At 40.2% G+C, this 21,868-nt stretch overlaps 1 protein-coding gene across 4 annotated transcripts in view; it reads left to right on the top strand.

Moving 5' to 3' along the window:
• Window positions 1-417: 417 nt before the first annotated feature.
• The window catches only part of ESR2 (estrogen receptor 2), an 85,442-nt gene continuing 63,991 nt past the window's right edge, over window positions 418-21,868 (top strand). For 2 of the 4 annotated variants that reach the window (XM_073011071.1, XM_007986933.3), the window contains exons 1-3: window positions 976-1,084; window positions 10,089-10,540; window positions 13,370-13,542. In XM_073011071.1, coding sequence (XP_072867172.1) covers window positions 10,179-10,540; window positions 13,370-13,542 — 535 coding nt within the window. In that variant the 5' untranslated portion in view covers window positions 976-1,084; window positions 10,089-10,178. Of the gene's footprint in view, window positions 1,085-6,407; window positions 6,505-10,088; window positions 10,541-13,369; window positions 13,543-21,868 lie in introns of all 4 variants that reach the window. The other 2 variants (XM_073011070.1, XM_007986936.3) reach the window with 2 other exon arrangements.

Here is a 21,868-nt window from a genome sequence, read left to right as displayed (position 1 = left end):
AGTCTCACACCCTGGGGCTCCTCCTGGGTTGGGTGAGGGGAACACCCAGTTAAGCTGGGGGAACTGGGGCGGCCACCAGGAGGCGCGAGGGGCCTTCGCCCGAGGAGAGGGGTGGGCAGGTACCTCCAGCCGAGAAGGGCGCAGCGGCCGGAGGCACAGGTCTCCCCAGTGCCACTTCCACCAAGTGAGTTCGAGGAAGTCCCTGGGATCTTTGATCTAACGCGAAAGGCCTTCCTAGCGAGCTCTTGAGAGCTGAGAACCTACGCCCTCCACCTCTAGTCCACGGCTTTGCCACTCCAGGACCCGAAGTTAACGTTTGCTGCTGGGGATTTGACAAACCCAAAGCCTCTCTGGTTTCACCACTGGCTCCTTAGAATCAGACTTCTGTACTGAATTACACTTATGTGAGTCAGGGGCTGGGAGACGTGATCCTCGAAGTGTGGTCCCCAGACTGGCTGTATCAGTGTCGGCATCCCGCAGGACCTGGTTGGAAATGCATGTTCTCAGGCCCTACCACAGACCTCTTAAATCTGAGACTGGGGCTGCGGGGAGCGCCATCTGTGCGCCACTATCCTTGGGGGTGGACCAGGAGGCGGCTCGAGGGTGCTCCCACTTTGGGGTCACGCGCGGCGCCGGGCGCTCCTGAGACCGCCGGGCTCCCGGGCTCGGTGGTCACGTGGGCTCAGGCACTACTCCCCTCTACCCTCCTCTCGGTCTTTAAAAGGAAGAAGGGGCTTATCGTTTAGTCGCTTGTGATCTTTTCAGTTTCTCCAGCTGCTGGCTTTTTGGAGACCCACTCCCCCGCCCGGAGGCAGTTGCAAGCGCAGTGGCTGCGAGAAATAACTGCCTCTTGAAACTTGCAGGGCAGAGAACAGGCGGCGAGCGCTGGGCCGGGGAGGGACCACCCGAGCTGCGACGGGCCCCGGGGCTGCGGGGCAAGGCTGGCGCCCGGAGCCTGGGCTGCAGGAGCTGCGCTCGCTTTCCTCAACAGGTGGCCGCGGGGCGCGCGCCAGGAGCCCCCTAATGCTGGAAAAGCACGTGTCCGCATTTTAGAGAAGGCAAGGCCCGTGTGTTTATCTGCAAGGTAAGCACCCCTTCGCTTGAGATGTCATTTAATTGTCTCATTTTGTTTGAAATCCTGCGGTGAGAAACCAGTCATGTTGAGAACAATAAAAGACCAAAAAAACGGTCACCAAAACCAACTGTCTTGAAAGCTACTGGAAAGATGGAAAACGTATGCTTTGATTAAATGTCTTCATTCAAGACACCGGCAAGTTAACTTATTTAGTTTGTGCTGTGAGCTCTGGGTTGCTTGTGTTAATATGAATGTCTGAAAAACTTTTTTTTTCCTATGGTTTTCCTCGATGGATTTCCCCACTGTGGGTGAAATGACAGTGGAGTTGAACACACTTTCTGATTGAAATTTGAGGGCCTAGGAAGATGTACACGTCTCAGGCAGATGATAGGGGTTTTAAAATGTATTAATTGGCATTCCTTAGCCGTATCAGCAAGCTGCGCTCCTCCTTTCCTGGGCAGACCAAGCTAAGCTCTATCTGGTCTCCTTTATTTGCTGAAGAGGAGTCCAACAACTGCCTTCTAACACCCTGTGTGTTATTCTTCTGGGAAGGATAATATTAAGTCAAGTGAATATCATATTTGTGAAAAAAACTTTGAGTGGACTTCTATTTAGGAAAATAAGGTTGATTTAATTTTACTTGCTGTTTAAAAAGCAGGATTGTGTTTGGGTGTGGTAGGCAACATTTTGAAGGAAAGAGTTTGCCTTATTTTGTTTTATTTCTAGTATTTACATGGGCATTCCATTAGAAAGTTTTACTTTTGCTCTAAGTTTCGTGACTCAGTGTCTAGTGAGGGGAAAGATGTTTGTCATTTAAAAAGTGAATATGTGAAAGGAAAGACTTTTCTGAGTGTTGTAAAAAGCAAATGTAATGTGACTATGAAAAGAACATGATTAACATCTTTGACTCCTATTTTTTCTGAAGAAAATGTATTTTGACATGAGTTCTAGGAGGAAACTAAGGATCTGTTTTTCAATAGGCATTAGAGTATACACCTTAGGATTGCATTTTACGTTCAAGCAATTTTTTAGATGAATTTCTGAGACGTTCTCATTTTAAAAGCCATGAGACACTTATTAACACTGAAGTCTTGCTCAAGACATAGAAGTCTCTGAAATCAATTAACATGTTTAGGACACATTTCGTAGTGTTCTGAGGGATGTGAATAAATCTAATCACAGTTTGCGTTTCTCAGAATGTATTTATAATTCAGAAAAGGTAAAATTTAGTAGCAAATGCAACCCATAACCATATAATTAACATTTAATAGATATTGATATGTTCACTTTTAAGAATAAGACAATGAGACTTTCTTTAAGCGTGTATTGAACACATAATGATTCAAAATTCATCTTGTGATAAGTTTAGGTGATGTTTTGAGTCATTTTATAGAATATAAATGTGGATAAAATATAAAATACTGAAGGCTGAACTTGAAGTGTTTAATGGTAAGTTTTTGATAATACATCTAGAACCCTTGAGAATTGTATGCTTGAACATTAGATGTCATAATTCAGTGTCTAGCACATTGTTTTATATGTAATAGCACTTAAAAAAATTAGGCTACTGCCGTATAATTTACATACAGTAAAATTTAGCCTCTGTAAGTGTACCTCTGTGAATTCTGACAGATGCACAGTCATGTAACCAGCACCACAGACAAGACACAAGACAGTTCCATCACCCCAAAAGTCTCCTTTGTACCTCCACCTACCCCACTGCCCCTGAAAATGACTGATCAAAACTACATAATAAATATGTAGTTTTGCTTTTTAGTGTGTTTTTACTTAGACGTATTTTCCTTCACTTTTTTTTTTTGAAAGAAAAACCTGTTGTTCCCTTTTTATAGGATGAGTCAGTTTGTGGTATTTTGAATTCTAGTACCTTGGGATAAATCAAGGCAAAGACAATGCTACTTGCAAATGGGAAGCTAGAGACTTGGACTAAGTGTTAAATTCATATAGGGCTACTAGATTTAGTTCTTAGCAGATTTAGATTCTATTGTGGTTTAAGCCTTTGGTTATGGCATATATCATTAGTTATCCTGAACTGAAATACAAGGCCATTAAAAGTTATTTATATCACATTAGTGGAATGCATCATTCTGGTATAATCTTTGAATTTTAAAACTTCTATATTAAAAAAAAAACTTTCATTATACCTGAGATTAAGAAAGCTACCTGAAATTGCATATTATCAAATAGTAAGAAGCACAAGAGGGTTTGAAAATGACAAATTGAAGACATTTAAAATGCAGAGTGATTACAATTGCTGAAGGTAAAATATTTATCTTCATAGGGGCTTAGGTCTGTACCCAACTTATTTGTAGATGTCAGGATTTTTACATTTTCTCTGCTCATGTCTTAAAGTCTAGATTTTCCTGGTGGGTGGAGATGCAAAATCTTTTGTAAACTAATAGTTTTCACTGTTTAATACAGTATTCAATTCAGTATGCAGTTAGGAGCCTGTTATTGGTAGGTACTGCTAATATACATATATAAAATTGATGTCTTTTTCATTTTTCCTTTGTTCTATGAAAAACAGCCTGTATTTTAAATATGTAACTTACCTTGCATACCCAGTTACAGTGGTAGTAACTAGGATATGCAGAGTGGCAAGTTTATGAGGAACCAGCAAACTGGATAGTTGGCCTTCCTAGCTGGAATTATGACAGGTCTTGAAAATGAAGGGCATTTAGTGGAGAATCTTTGTGTGGGTGTACTTGAGAGAGGACGGGAGAGTTAGGGTGACCTGGAAAGATAGATTGCTGGCCTTGTATGTTTCCTCAAAGCCAGAGTGCAGCATTTTGTTAATAAATTGTTGTGTGTTCTACTGTCAAACCCAGGCCTGGAAGGGGAGTTGAGAGCATTCAACCTAACTTCTGGATTGGCCGTGTTATCTTGAATCTCTTCACTCAGAATTCTCTCTAACCCTGTCCCAAATGAATATGTGAATTTGGTCCAGTTCCTACAGAGCATGGTCTGTGGCTGTTGTTGGTATTAGGCAAGAGCAGAGACTTGCTGTTGAGAGAGGACACTCAAGAAGACTGATGAACTCTCTCCCACCCCTGCCTTTGAGGCTTGGTCCTCTTGCCCTTTTCAAGCCCTCAAAACTCTATTTCCTATTCAACTAAATAAGCACCAATTGGTTACTAGGAGAATTAGCTTTTCCTCATTTTGGAAGGAAGCAGGGTTTCCTGATGTACATGTTCTTAAGAATTACATGCAAATCAGTTGTTAATGATGAATTCTATGGTGATTTTGGAGTGTTTTATCTTCCTAATATTAAATTAGTTGAGGGCCTTAATATTTTGTTTTGAAAGAATATATTTAAAAAGGCTGGGTGTGGTGGCTCACGCCCGTAATCTCAGCACTTTGGGAGGCCTAGGTGGCCAGGAGTTCGAGATCAGCCTGGCCAAATAATGAAACCCTGTCTATTAAGAATACAAAAAATTAGCTGGCCTGTGGTGGCTCATGCCTATAATCCCAGCTACTCAGGAGACTGAAGCATGAGAATTGCTTGAACCTGGGAGTCAGAGGTTACAGTGAGCCGAGATCATGCCACTGCATTCCAGCCTGGGCAACAAAGCAAGACTCTATCTCTAAATAAATAATAAATAAATAGAATACATTTAAAGATACTAATTGGCCAGGTGTGGTGGCTCATGCCTGTGATCTCAGCACTTTGGGAGGCCGAGGTGGGAGGATTGCTTGGGGCCAGGAGTTTGAGACCAATCTGGGCAACACAGTGAGACACCATCTGTACAAAAATTTAAAAATTAACTGGGCATGATGGTGCATGCCTTTAGTCCCAGCTACCTGGGGGGTTGAGTTTGGAGGATCCCTTGAGCCCAGGAGGTCAAGGCTGCAGTGGGCCATGATCTTACCACTACACTCCAGCCTGGGTTACAGAGCAAGACCGTGTCTCAAAAAAAAAGAAAGCGGATAATTGTCAAATAGCTGCTTAGGCACATCAAGGATGCTTGCTGCTTAAGAAATCTTTTAAAATCTTTTCCATGAATTTCCTTCTAGTTGCTGCTTTGTGAGTGTGAATTTTTTACTTCTGTAGGGCACACAAATGTGGGGCATTTGAACTGAATGCTTGGGAAAGTGTGATGGGCAGGCGGAAGAAGAATAGGGATGAGCTGTCTAAGTCCTCCTAGTCTGCAAGCTTGAGAATATGGCATCCAGGAATATGTGGCATTTTGTCCACACACACAGTGTTGGCAGGCTACCAGCAGCCCAGCTATCTGGACTAGAGGTGATGGATTTCTGTAGAACAGAAGTCAAAAAGTAAAATTAGGAGGCAAAAATCTTCAGGGTGGCCATAAAGACATTGTAACTTGTCTGGAAATTCCAACCAACACTGTACATGTATGCAATGACATACCAATAGACGGCTTCATCTTCTTGGATGTGTAATAATACCTTACAGAATCATTTCTTTTCTTTTTCTTTCTTTTTTTTTTTTTTGAGATGGAGTTTTGCTCTTTTTGCCCAGGCTGGAGTGTAATGGCACGATCTCGGCTAACTGCAACCTCTGCCTCCTGGGTTCAAGTGATTGTCCTGCCTCAGCCTCCCAAGTAGCTGGGATTACAGGCATGTACCACCATGCCCGGCTAATTTTGTATTTTTAGTAGAGACAAGGTTTTGCTGTGTTAGCCAGGCTGCTCTCAACCTCCTGACCTCATGAGCTGCCCACCTTGGCCTCCCAAAGTGCTGAGATTACAGGTGTGAGCCACCGCGCCCGGCCTCAGAATCCTTTCACAGACATCTCATTTCATCCTTAGAGCACTGTGAAAAGATATAGCACCAAATAGGTACCTGTTTCTACTGAAGAAGATGTGGCAGCTCAGGGAATTTGTGGATTTGTCTAAGATTGCCTGGCTTTCAGGCAGAGCTGGGGCTAGAATGACTGTTCTGCTCTGTCCATTGATAGAATATGCATAAGAACAGGCTTGATGGTGGCTGACCTTGTTTTTTTTTTCTTTTTTTGAGACAGTTTTGCTCGTCACCCAGGTTGGAGTGCAGTGGTGCGATCTCAGCTCACCGCAACCTCCACCTCCCAGGTTCAAGTGATTCTCCTGCCTCAGCCTCCTGAGTAGCTGGGTTTATAGGCATGCACTGCCACGGCTGGCTAATTTTGTATTTTTAGTAGAGACTGGGTTTCTCCATGTTGTTCAGGCTGGTCTCGAACTCCCGACCTCAGGTGATCCGCCTACCTCGGCCTCCCAAAGTGCTGGGATTACAGGCATGAGCCACCCATGCCCAGGTGACTGATTTCTCTCTCTTTTTTTTTTTTTTTTTAATGGAATCTCTCCCTGTCGCCCAGCTGGAGTGCAGTGGCATGATCTCAGCTCACTGCGACTTCTGCCTCCCAGATTCAAGCAATTCTCCTGCCCCAGCCTTCCAAGTAGCTGGGATTACAGGTATGCGCCACCCTACTTGGCTAATTTTTGTATTTTCAGTAGAGATGGGGTTTCACCATGTTGGTTAGGCTGGTCTTGAACTCCTGACCTCGTGATCTGCCTGCCTTGGCCTCCCAAAGTGCTGGGATTACAGGCGTGAGCCACCACGCCCGGCCCTGATTTCTTATTAACTAGATTTATAGTTGCTTTGATAAAAATCAGTCCAGTATTTTTGGAGTATCTTTCTGCCATTTCTAGGGCCAACATTTTTCTTCTCCATGAATCACTGTCAATATTGGGAATTTTAAATACCTTTTTTTTTTTTAAATTCAAAAGACATAGTATGTTCCCCAGCCAGTTTGTTAGAACACCATGCATGATCCCATGTGTACAAAAAGCTTTCTGGCTGAATTCAGATGTGACCTGAGACGGTCAAACACAGGGGTATGTGCTGGGGGAGTGAGAGAAATCTCTGGACAGAACACAGGGCTGTTCCCCACCCAGGATATGGACCAACTATTTTAGGTTATGGTGACTAATTAAAGAAAATTGACATGCAAATAAATGAATAATTCTTAGAATCAGGATGTCTGGGTACTAGTTCTTTGGTTGGCCAGGTGAAATTCCATGCCAGGCCCAACAATTAAACTCTTTAGAGACTTTTTTTTTTCCTGTTGTACCAGAACATTGTACTGAGGCCATGTTTGAACATTTAAACGATGTGTTGGGAAAACGCTGCCCTACAATGTTAAATTAAATTTTTGGGGAGTCTTTCCTTTGACCAGTTTATATCTCTGTTTTAGAGGAGGGCTTCTCAACCAGAATGGGTTTGTTGATTTATTTTTATAGACCGCTGGTAGAGAAGAACCCCTCCCCCTTTTTTTTTTTTTTTTTTTTTTTTTACTACCTGTTGTCCTGTCTCAGAGAACTATTACAATGGTGTAAGTTCATCATTCCTTCCCCTTATTATGGCTCTGCTTAGGAAGAAAAAATCTTTGCCTTGGCTACCAAGTTCCTATCCAAGATGCCACTGACAAAGAGTGAATCTGTGAATTACATGAATCTGGAATATCTAAAATATATCCAAACAAAAAGCACCTAGCCTTTTAATGACTCTTCGGAAGTCAGTTCTCTGACTGTAATTATCATCCTTCTGGGGGTATGTGGAAATTCTACACAAGTTGATTGGTGATATGTTGAGATGTGAGATCTGTATTTTCTAAGCAAAGTTGCCATGCACCTGATTGATTGGCTAGGTGCATCCTGGCGTTTGTCGTTTGTTGGTGTGGTCTGATAGTTGGTTTCACCACTGCTGGGTACCTAGAGTCATCACATCCATAGAGACAGAATGTAGGCTGGTGGTTGCCAGGGGCTGGGGGAAGGGAGGAGTGGGGAATTTGTTTAACAGATAGAGGCTTTTAGTTTTGCAAGATGAAATGAGTTCTAGAGATTGGTTGCACAACAATGTGAATATACTTAACACTACTGAACTTTATACTTAGAAATGGCTAGGATGGTAAATTTTATGTTACCTGTATTTTAACACACATACACACAAAAACTTTGGGCCAGGCACGGTGACTCACACCTGTAATCCCAGTACTTTGGGAGGCTGAGGCAGGCAAATCATAAGGTCAGGAGTTCGAGACCAGCCTGGCCAAGATGGTGAAATGCCGCCTCTACTAAAAATACAAAAAATTAGCCGCGTGTAGTGATGGGCGCCTGTAATGCCAGCTACTTGGGAGGCTGAGATAGGAGAATCGCTTGAACCTGGGAGGTGGAAGTTGTAGTGAGCCAAGATTGCGCCACTGCACTCCAGCCTGGGTGACAGTGTGAGACTCAATCTCAAAAAAAAAAAAAAAAAAAAAAAGTAATGAGAGCTTACTTCAAGATGGCAGCAAAAGACAGACAGTGGAAAAAAGGCATTGGGAAAAAAAACCAATGTGCCTTGGTGATTAAAGTTAACTGAGTCAAGGGGAGAAGTCAAACGTAACTATAATAGCCTTTTTCTATTAACACAAATAGGGAATGAGTGGTTTTGGGAAAGAAAGTGATGAATTATACCTCAGATATTATGTTGTCTATTACTGTGGCCGGGCATGGTGGCTCACACCTGTAATTCCAGCACTTTGGGAGGCCAAAACAGGCAGATCACTTGAGGCGAGAAGTTCGAAACCAGCCTGGCCAACATGGTGAAACCCTGTCTCTACTAAAAACACAAAAATTAGTGTGGTGGCATTTGCGTGTAATCCCAGCTACTCAGGAGGCTGAGGCATGATAATTGCTTGAACCTGGGAGGCAGAGGTTGCAGTGAGCTGATATGGTGCCATTGCATTCCAGCCTAGGTAACAAGAGCAAAACTCTGTCTCAAAAAAAAAAAAAGATTTGCCTGTAATGAGCCAGTACCCCCAGCTTTGTGCTCACTTTACATACAAAAATTATGTTGTTTACTGTAGGGCAAAAATTGAAGGGCACATTCAAAACTGAGAGGTAGGCCAGGCATGGTGGCTTATGCCTGTAATCCCAGCACTTTGGGAGACCAAGGCAGGTGGATCACTTGAGATCAGGAATTCGAGACCAGCCTGGCTAACATGATGAAACCCCATCTCTACTAAAAAATACAACACATTGGCCATTCATGGTGGTGCACACCCGTAGTACAGCTACTTGGGAGGCTGAGGCAGGAGAATCGCTTGAACCTGGGAGGCAGGAGGTTGCAGTGAGCCGAGATCAAGCCACTGCACTCCAGCCTGGGTGACAGAGTGAGATCCTGTCTCAAAAACAAAAAAAAAGACAAAAACAAAACCAAACCTAGAGGCAACAGATTGATAAGTGACACAGTTACACTGGTCAGTCTCTTCTGCTAATATCCATTGTCTTTCATTATTGAAGATTCATAACGTGTTTTCTTTCTTTTTTATTTTTTTTGAGATATGGTCTTACTCTATCACCCAGGCTGGAGTGCGGTGGCATGATCTCTTCTCACTACAACCTCTGCCTCCTGGGTTTAAGCAATCCTCCCGCCTCAGCCTCTTGAGTAGCTGGTACAACAGGCACATGCCATCATGCCTGGCTAATTTTTGTAGAGATGAGGTTTCACCATGTTGCCCAGGCTGATCTCGAACTCCTGACCTCAAGTGATCTGCCCACTTCAGACTCCCAAAGTGTTGGGATTACAGGCGTAAGCCACTCACTTGGCCTTAGTGTATTTTCATATTGGTTGAGACTAGCCTTGCTCATTGATCTTCTCTTTTAGGGTTTACTTGGTTATTCTTGTTTATTTTTCCATAACAACTTTCATTTTTATTTAATCCTGTGTTTTCTAGTTTTAAAGACTATTTTATAACAAATTTTCATGATTAAACTCTTGTGCTTAAACTGTTGATTAAACAAACAAGCAATGAAGAGATTAATGAAGCAGAAAATGTGAGTTTCATGCCTCACATTCCCACTCCTCTGAGGTTAATATTTTCATATATATATTTTCAGGATGTATTTGTAATCTCATACAAATGTGTGTATTTTTTTAATGAAAATATTTAAATTTTTGTAGTTACACCTGTAGCTCTAACTAACTTGGCAATATCCTCTGTGTTTCTTTACAGCCATTATACTTGCCCACGAATCTTTGAGAACATTATAATGACCTTTGTGCCTCTTCTTGCAAGGTGTTTTCTCAGCTGTTATCTCAAGACATGGATATAAAAAATTCACCATCTAGCCTTAATTCTCCTTCCTCCTACAACTGCAGTCAATCCATCTTACCCCTGGAGCACGGCTCTATATACGTACCTTCCTCCTATGTAGAGAGCCACCATGAATATCCAGCCATGACATTCTATAGCCCTGCTGTGATGAATTACAGCATTCCCAGCAATGTCACTAACTTGGAAGGTGGGCCTGGTCGGCAGACCGCAAGCCCAAATGTGTTGTGGCCAACACCTGGACACCTTTCTCCTTTAGCAGTCCATCGCCAGTTATCACATCTGTATGTAGAACCTCAAAAGAGTCCCTGGTGTGAAGCAAGATCACTAGAACACACCTTACCTGTAAACAGGTAAGTCCAGTCTTCATTCTGAATTATAGTTCCTGGCCATTTCTCAAATCACTTTATGGTTTAGTGAGAAGGAAATAATATGTTAGACAAGGTCTTTATTTTATTTTATTTTTATTTTTATTTTTATTTTTTTGAGACGGAGTCTCTCTCTGTCACCCAGGCTGGAGTACAGTGGCACAATCTCGGCTCGGTGCAAGCTCTGCCTTCTGGGTTCATGCCATTCTCCTGCCTCAGCCTCCGGAGTAGCTGGGACTATAGGCGCCTGCCACCATGCCCAGCTCATTTTTTGTATTTTTAGTAGAGAGGGGGTTTCACCATGTTAGCCAGGATGGTCTCGATCTCCTGACCTCGTGATCCACCCGCCTTGGCCTCCCAAAGTGCTGGGATTACAGGCGTGAACCACTGCGCCTGGCCTAAGTTCTTTATTTTATTAATTACATAGTTTACTTAGAGCACCCAAAACACAGGATGCCCTGTTCTGTTCTGATACTTTAGTTCTCATTAAAAAGTGGTATGTGTACATCAGTGTTGTGGGGAGAATTTGCTATCATGACTATTGTCTTTATACAGTAAAGACTGAACTTAAGTCACTCTTTTTCTTTTTTTGAGACAGGGTCTCGCTCTGTCACTCAGACTGGAGTACAATGGCGCGATCTCGGCTCACTGCAACCTCCACCTCCTGGGTTCAAGTGATTCTAGTGCCTTAGCCTCCTGAGTAGCTGGGATTACAGGCGCGTGCCACCATGCTTAGCTCGTTTTTTTTTTTTTGTTTTTTTTTTTGTGTGTGTGTGTGTGTGTTTTTAGTAGAGACAGGGTTTCACCATGTTGGCCAGGCTGGTCTTGAACTCCTGACCTCAAATGATCCGCCTGCCTTGGCCTCCCAAAGTGCTGAGATTATAGACGTGATGAACAACTGTGCCTGGTCTGAACTTAAGTCACTGTTAACGGAGTTATTTGGATTTGAAAAATGATTTTTACTTTACTTTCAGTTTTAGAGTCGTCTTATAGTGAAATCACAATTTAATGTTAATGACAAATTGTTTCCAGGATAAAAGTAACTGTGGCAGTATTACAACTTAAATGAAATTCTAGACATGCAAAGCCTGAAAAGACAGATGATTGGTATAAGCTTTTTAACTATGAACTAAAATAATAACATTATATAAAGATTGGTGGAAACTATTGAAGTATAGGCTTCAGTTAACATTCCCTGAAGTTATAAAGGATATGTGTACTCTTTAAATGCAAGGTAATGTTATGGGTTATTTCCATCTAATTATTAATATTTCTAATGATAATAGGTATGAAGGGAAGGGATGGTATAATGAGAAAGGAGAGGGGGAGATAAACATCTAAAACAAAGTACTAAGGGCATATTGGATATTGAAATTCGTTACTTTCAAATATTATCATAAAACTTTGAGACGGTAACATTGCACCATAATTCTTTTTTTTCTTCTTTTAAAAACATTTTACTCATTGGTAAAATAAAGAAGAGAATATAAACATTGTGGATAACTTTTTTAAAGTAATGGTTTTTTTTTTCTTCCTTCTTTAAAGGAAGACATATTTTGTTTCTGAGCATGAATTATAATCAAAGTTCTGCTAATTTTGGGGCAAATTAACCCATGATATAATTACCTTCATTTATAAATCAATAATACCTTCACCATTCTCTTTCTGAAAGAACCATGCCCTGGCAACATCAGGAACTAGCCAGATGTGTTTTGGGGCCTGCCTGGGGCTCCCTTGCTAGACTCTCTGTTCCTTTATGAACCTCAAGCCTCTGCTTCCTTCCAAGCCTTTCCAGGCCAGGCACTTGCTTGTTCTCTCTCTTCTCTTCTCTCTTCTTTTTTGTCTCTCCCTTTCTCTTCTCTTCTCTTCCCCCTTTTTCTTGTCTCCCATTCATCTCAAGGTAACTTAAAGTCCATTTGTTACTCCTCGTAAAATTATTTTTATTTTATTTTTTTGAGACAGAGTCTCACTCTGTTGCCCAGGCTGGAGTACAGTGGTGCAATCTTGGCTCACTGCACCCTCTGCCTCCTGGATTCAAGCAGTCTTCTGCCTCAGCCTCCAAAGTAACTGGGATTACAGGTGTGTGCCATCATGCCTGGCTAATTTTTGTATTTTTAGTAGATACAGGGTTTTACCTTGTTGGCCAAGCTGGTCTCGAACTCCTGGCCTCAGGTGATATGCCCACCTTGGCCCCCCCAATGTGCTAGGATTACAGGCATGAACCATTGCTCCCGACCTGAAAGTTATTTTAAATCTAGACCTTTATCTGAAATTGCAGAGAGTGAGATGTTTGTTCTCCATTTAAATGGGAACCTAAAATGTCTGAAGGGCTGCTTAGCAATGCTGTTGGGAATGACTGATGTTTGAAAGTGGTTGTGTGCCTTCAGGCCCATCTATGCAGCGTTTGTGAACTCGAGTAACTACAGAAGACCAATGCATATCCTGCCTATGGTTCAGACCTGTGGGTAAGATTTGATCTAGCCACTCCTTTCATTACACTTAGAGATGGACCCCCTCCCCCATGGCTATGACTGGTCTTCTGCAGTGACAGATGCTCATCAGCATCACGTGGATGGGCATAAACTCACCTACCCACTTTCGAACATTAGTCATTCCCCACAGCGTGGCTCTTTGAAGATATGGTATCAGTATCAAAAGCTTTGCTCTATGAGATTTCCGGGAATATATTTACCATGAACCCTGGGGGAAAAAGAGATTAAATTAGGCAATGTTCATGCTATTTTTTTTTTTCCCTAGAAAGCCCTTTTTTCCCCTTTTATGCTCTGTTCAATGGATATTTTCTTTGCTCCCTAGAGAGACATTGAAAAGGAAGGTTAGTGGGAACCGTTGCACCAGCCCTGTTACTAGTCCAAGTTCAAAGAGGGACGCTCACTTCTGCGCTGTCTGCAGTGATTACGCATCGGGATATCACTATGGAGTCTGGTCGTGTGAAGGATGTAAGGCCTTTTTTAAAAGAAGCATTCAAGGTACAAGAGAATTGTTAACTGCTTTCGTTTCCTACTTTTGCTTTCAAACAATTTTGCAGAGATGACTTGGCAGAAATGTCACCACTGGCCTGTTTGGCACACAAAGTATTTGATGAGCAGTTCAGAAGATCACGTGTGTTTGGGAGTGGGTTGGGTGGTGGCGTGGAATTGCAGATTTCTACCCCAGAACCCCAAAATTATACAGCCAACTCGGAATGGGTCTTACTCCTCTTTCACTCACATGGGTGTTGGATAGAAGGTGTCGAGTTACAACCTTGTAAAGGTGTCTCTTGGAAAAAATGTGCTCATAAGGAGTTGCAAAGATTGTTTCTTTCTTTTACTTAAATTTAATATATAGCATGCTTAACAGTCATGATGGTGGGCTGGCTCCTGAGGAAGAGAGAGAATAAACACATTTTATGGAAATGGTCAGAAATCAGGAATTCAGCTGCAGTGGACTTTGAGAATTGATCTAGACACATTTCTTCCCCCAGTCTAGGAAGGTCTCAGTTCACGATCACCTTGTTTTCTGAGCTGAGTTTAGATTTTTTCCCTAACTTTCTCTAAATTCCTTCTGGACTGTTTTTTTTTTTTTTTTTTTTTTTTTTTTTGTATGTTTTTTTAAATCAACTTGTTAATGAAAATCAAACTCTGTAAAATATTTGAAGAGATTTATTCTGAGCCAAATATGAGTGACAAGTGGCCCGTGACACAGCCCTCAGGAGATCTGAGAACATGTGCCCAAGGTGGTCAGGCCACAACTTGGTCTTATACATTTTAGAGAGACGTAAGGCATTAATCAATGCATGTAAGATGTACATTGATTCAGCCTGAAAAGGCAGGACAACTGAAAGCAGGGGCTTCCAAGTCACAGGCGATTCAAAGATTTTCTTGGTTGGCAGTTGGTTGAAAGAGTTATTATCAATAGGAAGCCATGACTGGGTTACAATAAGGGATTGTAGAGACCAAGGTTTTGTCATGCAGATGAAACTTCCAGGTAGCAGGCTTCAGAGAGAATAGATTGTAAATGTTTCTTAGGGGACTTAAAGGGTCTGTTCTATCAGTGATTCCAAAAGGGTATAATGAACCATGTCTGGCTCCCTCTTCCTATCATGGCCTAAACTTATTTTTTGGGTTAACTTTGTAATGCCCTTGGCCAAGAGGAGGGACCCATTCAGATGGTTGAGGGGCCTTAGGATTTTATTTTTTGGTTTATAAACCTCAAATTGCGCACCCCTGATTTCAAGGCTGGTCAGCCCATCTCCCTGCATGTGTCCTTGCTACACTCTCTCTCCCTTGCCAGCCCTGTTTTGTTGAAGTCACTTTCTTGCTTACTCCTGTTTTCTCCTTTTGCCTGTCCCTCAATCACCCCCTCCCAGGCAACACCCTACGTTTCCATCTGAAAGCTCCCTTCCTTTTTCTACCAAAGCCCCAGCTCTTTGTTCTTTGCCAGTTAAGAAAAGCAACGTTGAGGGAATTCGTAGTGTGCAAATGGCAAATAGCAATTTACTAAATTAACTCACCGACTGATAACTCTAGATTAGGAGGATGTTTTACCTCAATCAGAGAAATACTGATAGAATCCAGGATATGGTGAGGAGTGAAATGTTGGTAAAGAGTCACCTTCCTACCTGTCCCCTGAAATTCACCCTGTATGAATGGCAGCCTCTTTGTCCCGGATTTTATACTTATTAGCTCTGTGACTTCACCTCCCAGCCGATTTCCTTCTCTGTGAAATGGAGATACTCATAGGGATTTTCTAAAGATGAAATGAGGTTGATTGATATGAAAACATATTCAGTGCTCAAATATTTTATCTGTGACAACTATAACAGTAGATTATAAGGCCAGGTCCAGTTCCCTGCTATATGATAAGAACAATCTGGATTTTCTGAAATTCTGAACTTGATATGATGACTATTTTCTATCTTGCTGAGGTTCTAGGATTTTACCCCTTAAGAACATTTGGACCTATTACTACTAACCGTATCTTTTAAAAAGAGATCCTTCTTTTTTTTTTTTTTTTTTTTCTGTTGGGGAAACATCTGTCTGCTTGAAACATCTTTGACCCCTGAGACTACAGCTAATAACAGTTGAAAGTAAATTTCCTTGCTTCTCTGTGTTGTTTCTTCCTGCTGTATCAGACACGAATGTCAAATTCTAAATGTGCAAAGAGGAAAGAGTTAAAGCTCTTACAGTTGTAGTGCATAAATGATCCTTTCTTTGCACTGCAGTAACTGAAAGTGGCCACTCATTTTTTAAAATTGTCTCAAATAGGCCAGGACGGTACAGTACTGAGAAATTCCTTGCATTTTTTTCTTTTCTTTCTTTTTTTTTTTGAGAAGGAGTCTCTCTCTGTCATCCAGGCTCAGTGCAGTGGCACCATCTCGGCTCACTGCAAGCTCCACCTCCCGGGTTCATGCCATTCTCCTGCCTCAGCCTCCCGAGTAGCTGGGACTACAGGCACCTGCCACTGTGCCTGGCTAATTTTTTGTATTTTTAATAGAGACCGGGTTTTACCGTGTTAGCCAGGATGGTCTCGATCTCCTGACCTCATAATCTGCCCACCTCAGCCTCCCAAAGTGCTGGGATTACAGGCGTGAGCCACCGCGTCTGGCCCATTCTTTTATTTTTTTTATGATTTTGAACTTGTCTTGCTAACTTGATTTATTAGCTAATTGACCATATCTTAGTCATGTATCTGTCCCCTTCACTGTACAAATGCACTGGAAGCTGTGTTGTGCTTGCTGTTCCATTGATACTTTGTTGGCTTCCTCACACAATGAGTTGCCGTCAGACTGATAAGTGCTGCTGTTTCTCTCCTGGGTTATGGAGCACAGAGGAAGGAGAAAATAGGGAGAGCGACCTCATCACTTTGTCTGGTCCAGATGAAGGCACGGCTTATTTTTCAAGCTTATCCTTTCCTTTTTGTTCTCTTTCCTATTGGTGTTCCTTTAACAAATATTTGTTGAGCACTGTACTGGGCTCTATGGATACAGTGGTGAGCAAGACAACAGATTACAGATTCCATGAGGACCAGAGTTTTTGTCCATTTTGCTTACCAGTAGCACTGAACAATTCCTTGCATATGATTTTTCAAAATTAATTGGGCTTATACAGAGTTCTGTATCCTTTTTCACTTAATATTGTCTTATAAGCATTTCTGTGGTTAAGTTTCCAGAGACTTTTTTCACAACTGTGTAATATTCTGTCTTATCAGATTTGATTTAACTCTTTATTGTTGAAGACCTTATCAATTATTTTCAGTTTTTTAAACAATGCTGTGGTTAATTTATTTGTTAAGGAAGTTTTGAAAAAATCTCTAATAGTTTCTCTGGATATATTTTTAGAACAAATATGTGGGATCAGAGTATATTAATGTTTAAAGTTCTTGACAGATGTTTTCAAGTGTTCAAGTCTCAAGAAGGTTGTACAGACTTGCTCTTCTGCCAGCAGCATGAGTGTCTCTTTTACCAACCTCTTGGTAGCATTGACTCTTATCAAAAAGAAAAAACCTTGCTACATTGGTATCTTTTGGTTTTAATTTGCTTCTCTTTATTAGTGAGGTAAATGTTTTCTCATAAATTTATCTATCGTTTGTATTTTCTGTTTTATCTTTTTTATTCAGAGCTTTTGCCCATTTTTCTATGGGGTTCTGACATTTTCCTTTTAAACTGTGTGCTTCATATATTCACCTATTATTACATGTATGACAAATATTTTTTCCACTTGACTCTGATTTTGACATACAGAAATATTTAATCTTTAAATAGTCAAATATTACCAACTTTGATAGTTTTGTATATAGTTTTTAAGCCTAAAAAATCCTTTCACACCCAGGCATTATATAAACTTTTGCCTATGTTTTGTTATTTAATAGTTTGTTTTTACATTTTATTATTTAATTCAAAAGGAATTTATTTTGGCATACTGAATGAAATAATCAAATGTATTTATCTCTAAATAGTTAATTTTCTCCACATCATTTTACTGAATAAATCCATTCATTTTTCATTGATTTTTAAAATATGGGAGTCAATTTTAAAAGTTGAGTTTGAGATACAATTTGCATATGATAAAATTTACCTATTTTAGTTATATGGATTTATGAGTTTTGAAAATATGTGTAGTCATGCAACCACCACCATAATTAAGATGGGAATTTATTATCACCCCCCAGAATTCGCTTATGTCCACTGCAACCCATTTCTCCTGAATTTCCCTGGCCCTGGGAATCACTGGTCTGTTTTCTGTCCCTCTAGTTTTGCCTTTTTGAGAATGTCATATTGTATTTCAATTTGGCTTTTTACTTATGATGCTTTTGAGATTTATCTGTGTTGTTGCATGTATCAGTAGTTCATTCCTTTTTGTTGCTGAATAATATTGCAATGTATAGATATATCACTGTTCATTCATTCATTGGCATTGTTTAAAGTTTTGTGCTATTTTGAATAAAACTGTTATGAGTGTTCATGCATATCTCTCTGTGCAGACATATGATTTTGTTTCTCTTGGGTACCTACGTGTAAAACTGCTAGTTGTATGATAAGTATATGTTTAACTTTATAAGAAACTAACAAATTGTTTTCCAAAGTGGCTGGACCACTTTGCATTCTTGACAACAATGTATGAGAGAGTTCCCGTTGCTTTACATCTTTGCCAAAACTGGATATTGTCAGTCTTTTCAATTTTTGCCCTTTTAATGGTATGCACTAGCATCTCATTGTGGTTTTAATTTGCATTTCCCTGATGATGATTTTGTGCATCTTTTCATGTTTCCATTGGATTTTGTTTCTCTACATATGTATAAATATGATATACAAAGTTCTTATGTATACTAGCATTTTATTCTGACTGTTCCATTGATCTCTCTCTTCATTCTTGTATAAGAACTATTTTACATGATTCTACATTATTTGAACTATTATAGTGTTATAATGTATTTAACACCTGCTGGTACAAGTTAAAAAATGTCCTAGCCATTTTCTCTTGTTTTTTCATAGGAATGTTAGAATGATTTTATTACATGATCTTTCATCTTTAAACTCAAGGATAAGAAAGAAACAAAATTCTAAAAGCAGCAAGATAAACCTGTCTCTACTAAAAATACAAAAAACTAGCCGGACGTGGTGGTAGGCGTCTGTAGTTCCAGCTACTCGGGAGGCTGAGGCAGGAGAATGGCGTGAACCCGAGAGGTGGAGCTTGCAGCGAGTCGAGATGGCCACTGCACTCCAGCCTGGGCGACAGAGCGAGACTCTGTCTCAAAAAAAAAAAAAAAAAAAGAAATAAGTAACATACAACAGCACTCCAACATCTGGCAGCAGACTTTTCAGTGGAAACCTTACGGGCCAGGAGAGAAAGGCATGACATATTTAAAGTGACAAAGGAAAAAATTTTACCCTATAATAGTGTATCCAGTGAAAATACCTTTCAAGCATGAAGGAGAAATACTTTCCCAGACAGACAAAAGCTAAGGGATTTCATTAACACTAGACCTGTCCTACAAGAAATGCTAAAGGGAGTTCGTCAGTCTGAAAGCAAAAGATGTTAATAAGCAATAGGAAATCATCTCAAGGTACAAAACTCACTGGTAATAGTAAGTACATAGAAAACCACAGAATAGTGTAACACTGTTAATTGTGGTTTGTAAACTACTCATATATTGAGTAGAAAGCCTAAAGGAAGAACCAATGAAAAACAGTAACTATAACAACTTTTTTTTTGAGATAGAGTCTCACTCTGTCATCCAGGCTGGAATGCAATGGTGCAATCTTGGCTCACTGCAGCCTCCAACTCCCAGGTTCAAGGGATTCTCCTGCCTCAGCCTCCCAAGTAGCTGGGATTACAGGGACCCACCACCACACCCGGCTAATTTTTGTATTTTTAGTAGAGACAGGGTTTCACCATGTTGGTCAGGCTGGTCTCAAACTCCTGACCTCAGGAGATCAGCCTGCCTCAGACACATGTAGATTGAAAATAAAGAGATGGAAAAAAATATTTCATGCAAATGGAAACCAAAAAAGAGCAGGAGTAGCTATACTTACACCAGACCAAATAGAGTTCAAGACAAAAATTATAAGAGACAAAAAAGGTCACTAATAATAAAGGTGTCAATTCAGCAAGAGAATATAACAATTGTAAATATGTCTGGAGCACCCAGATATATAAAGCAAATATTATTAGAGCTAATGAGAGAGACAGACTAATACAGTAATAGCTGGATACTTCAACACCCCACTTTCACTTTCAGCATTGAACAGATCATCCAGACAGAAAATCAACAAAGAAATGTCAGATTTAATCTGCACTAAAGACCAAATGGACTTAATAGATATTTACAGAATATTTCATCCAGTGGCTGCAACATACACATTCTTTTCCTCAGCACATGGATCATTCTGAAGGATATACCATATGTTAGGCCACAAAACAAGTGTTAAAACATTTTCAAGAAATGGAATCAAATCAAGTACCTTCTCTGACCACAATGGAATAAAACTAGAAATCAATAAAGAATTTTGGAAACTATAGAAACATGGAAATTAAACTCCTGAACACAACCAGTCTGTCAATGAAGAAATTAAGAAGGAAATTAAAAATTTCTTGAAACAAGTGATAATGAAAACACAACATGCCACAACCTATAGGATACAGTGAAAGCTGTACTAAGAGGAAAGTTTATAGCTTAAGTGCCTGTATCAATCAAAAAAGTAGAAAAACTTGAAGTAAACAACCTAATGATGCATCTTAACTAGAAAAGCAAGAGCAAACTAAACCCAAAATTAATAGAAGAAAAGAAATATTCATAAAAAGATCAAAGCAGAAATAAATGAAATTGAAACCAAGAAAACAACACAAAAGATTCACAAAATATGAATTTTTTTTGAGAAAATAAACCTGACAAACCTTTAACCAGACTAATATTTTTTAGTAAAGAGAGAAGAGCCAAATAAAATCAGAGATGAAAAAGGAGACATTACAATTGATACCGCAGAAATCTGAAGGATCATTAGAGGCTATCATAAGCAACTATATGCCAATAATTTGGAAAACTTGAAACAAATGGATAAATTTCTAGACACATACAACCTGTCAATATTGAACTATGAAGAAATCCGAAACTCCAACATACCAGTAACAAGTAACAAGATCGAAACTGTTATAAAAAGTCTCCCGGCAAGCTGGGCATAAGTGGCTCATACCTATAATCCCAGCACTTTGGGAGGTCAAGGTTGGAGGATCACCTGAACCCAGGAGTTCAAGACTAGCCTGGGCAACACAGGGAGATCCCTATCTCTACAAAAAAAAAAAAAAGAAAAGAAAAGAAAAGAAAAGAAATTAGCCAGGTGTGGTTGTGTACACCTGTAGTCCCAGTTCTCCAGGAAACTGAGGTGGGAGGATTGCTTGGGACTGGGAAGTCAAGGCTGTGGTGAGCCAAGATTGCACTACTACATTCTAGCCTGGGTGATGGAGTGTTATCAGGTCTCCAAAAAAAAAAAAAGTCTCTCAGCAAAGAAAAGCCCAGGATTGATGGCTTCATTGCTGAATTTTAGCAAACATTTAAAGAAGAACTAATGCCAATCCTATTCAAACAATTCTGAAAAATAGAGAAGGAGGGAATAGTTTCAAAATCATTCCGTGAGACCAGTATCACCCTGATACCAGAACCAGACAAACATCAAAAGAATATGATCAATATCCCCAATGAATATTGATACAAAAATCCACAATAAAACACAAACCAAACTCAACACATTCAAAAGATTTTTCATCATAACCAGGTGGAATTTATCCCAGGGATGCAAGGATGGTTCAACATATGAAAATTAATTTGATACAACATATCAACAGAATGAAGGTTGAAAACCATATGATAATTTCAATTGATGCTGAAAAAGCATTTGATAAAATTCAACATATCTTCATGATAAAAACCCTAAAAAACTGGTATAGACGGAATATACCTCAACACAATAACAGACATATATGACAGACCCGCGGCTATTACACTTAATGGGGAAAAACTGAAAACCTTTCCTCTATATGGAACATGACAAGGATGCCCACTTTCACCACTGTTATTCAACACAGTACTGGAACTCCTAGCTAAAGCAATCAGAAAAGAGAAATAAAGGGCATCTAAATTGGAAAGGAAGAAGTCAAATTATCCTAGTTTGCAGGTGATATGATCTTATATTTGGAAAAATCAAAAGACTCCACCAAAAAGCTATTAGATGTAATAAATTCAGTAAAGTTGCAGAATACATAATCAACATAAATCGGTAGCATTTCTATATGCCAACAGCAAACAATCTGAAAAAAAAAA

Source organism: Chlorocebus sabaeus, chromosome 24, assembly GCF_047675955.1.
Source record: "Chlorocebus sabaeus isolate Y175 chromosome 24, mChlSab1.0.hap1, whole genome shotgun sequence".
In the NCBI taxonomy this organism is placed as follows: Eukaryota; Metazoa; Chordata; class Mammalia; order Primates; family Cercopithecidae; genus Chlorocebus; species Chlorocebus sabaeus.
Note: the sequence above shows the minus strand (reverse complement) of the source record. Positions and strands in the feature narration are given on the sequence as shown.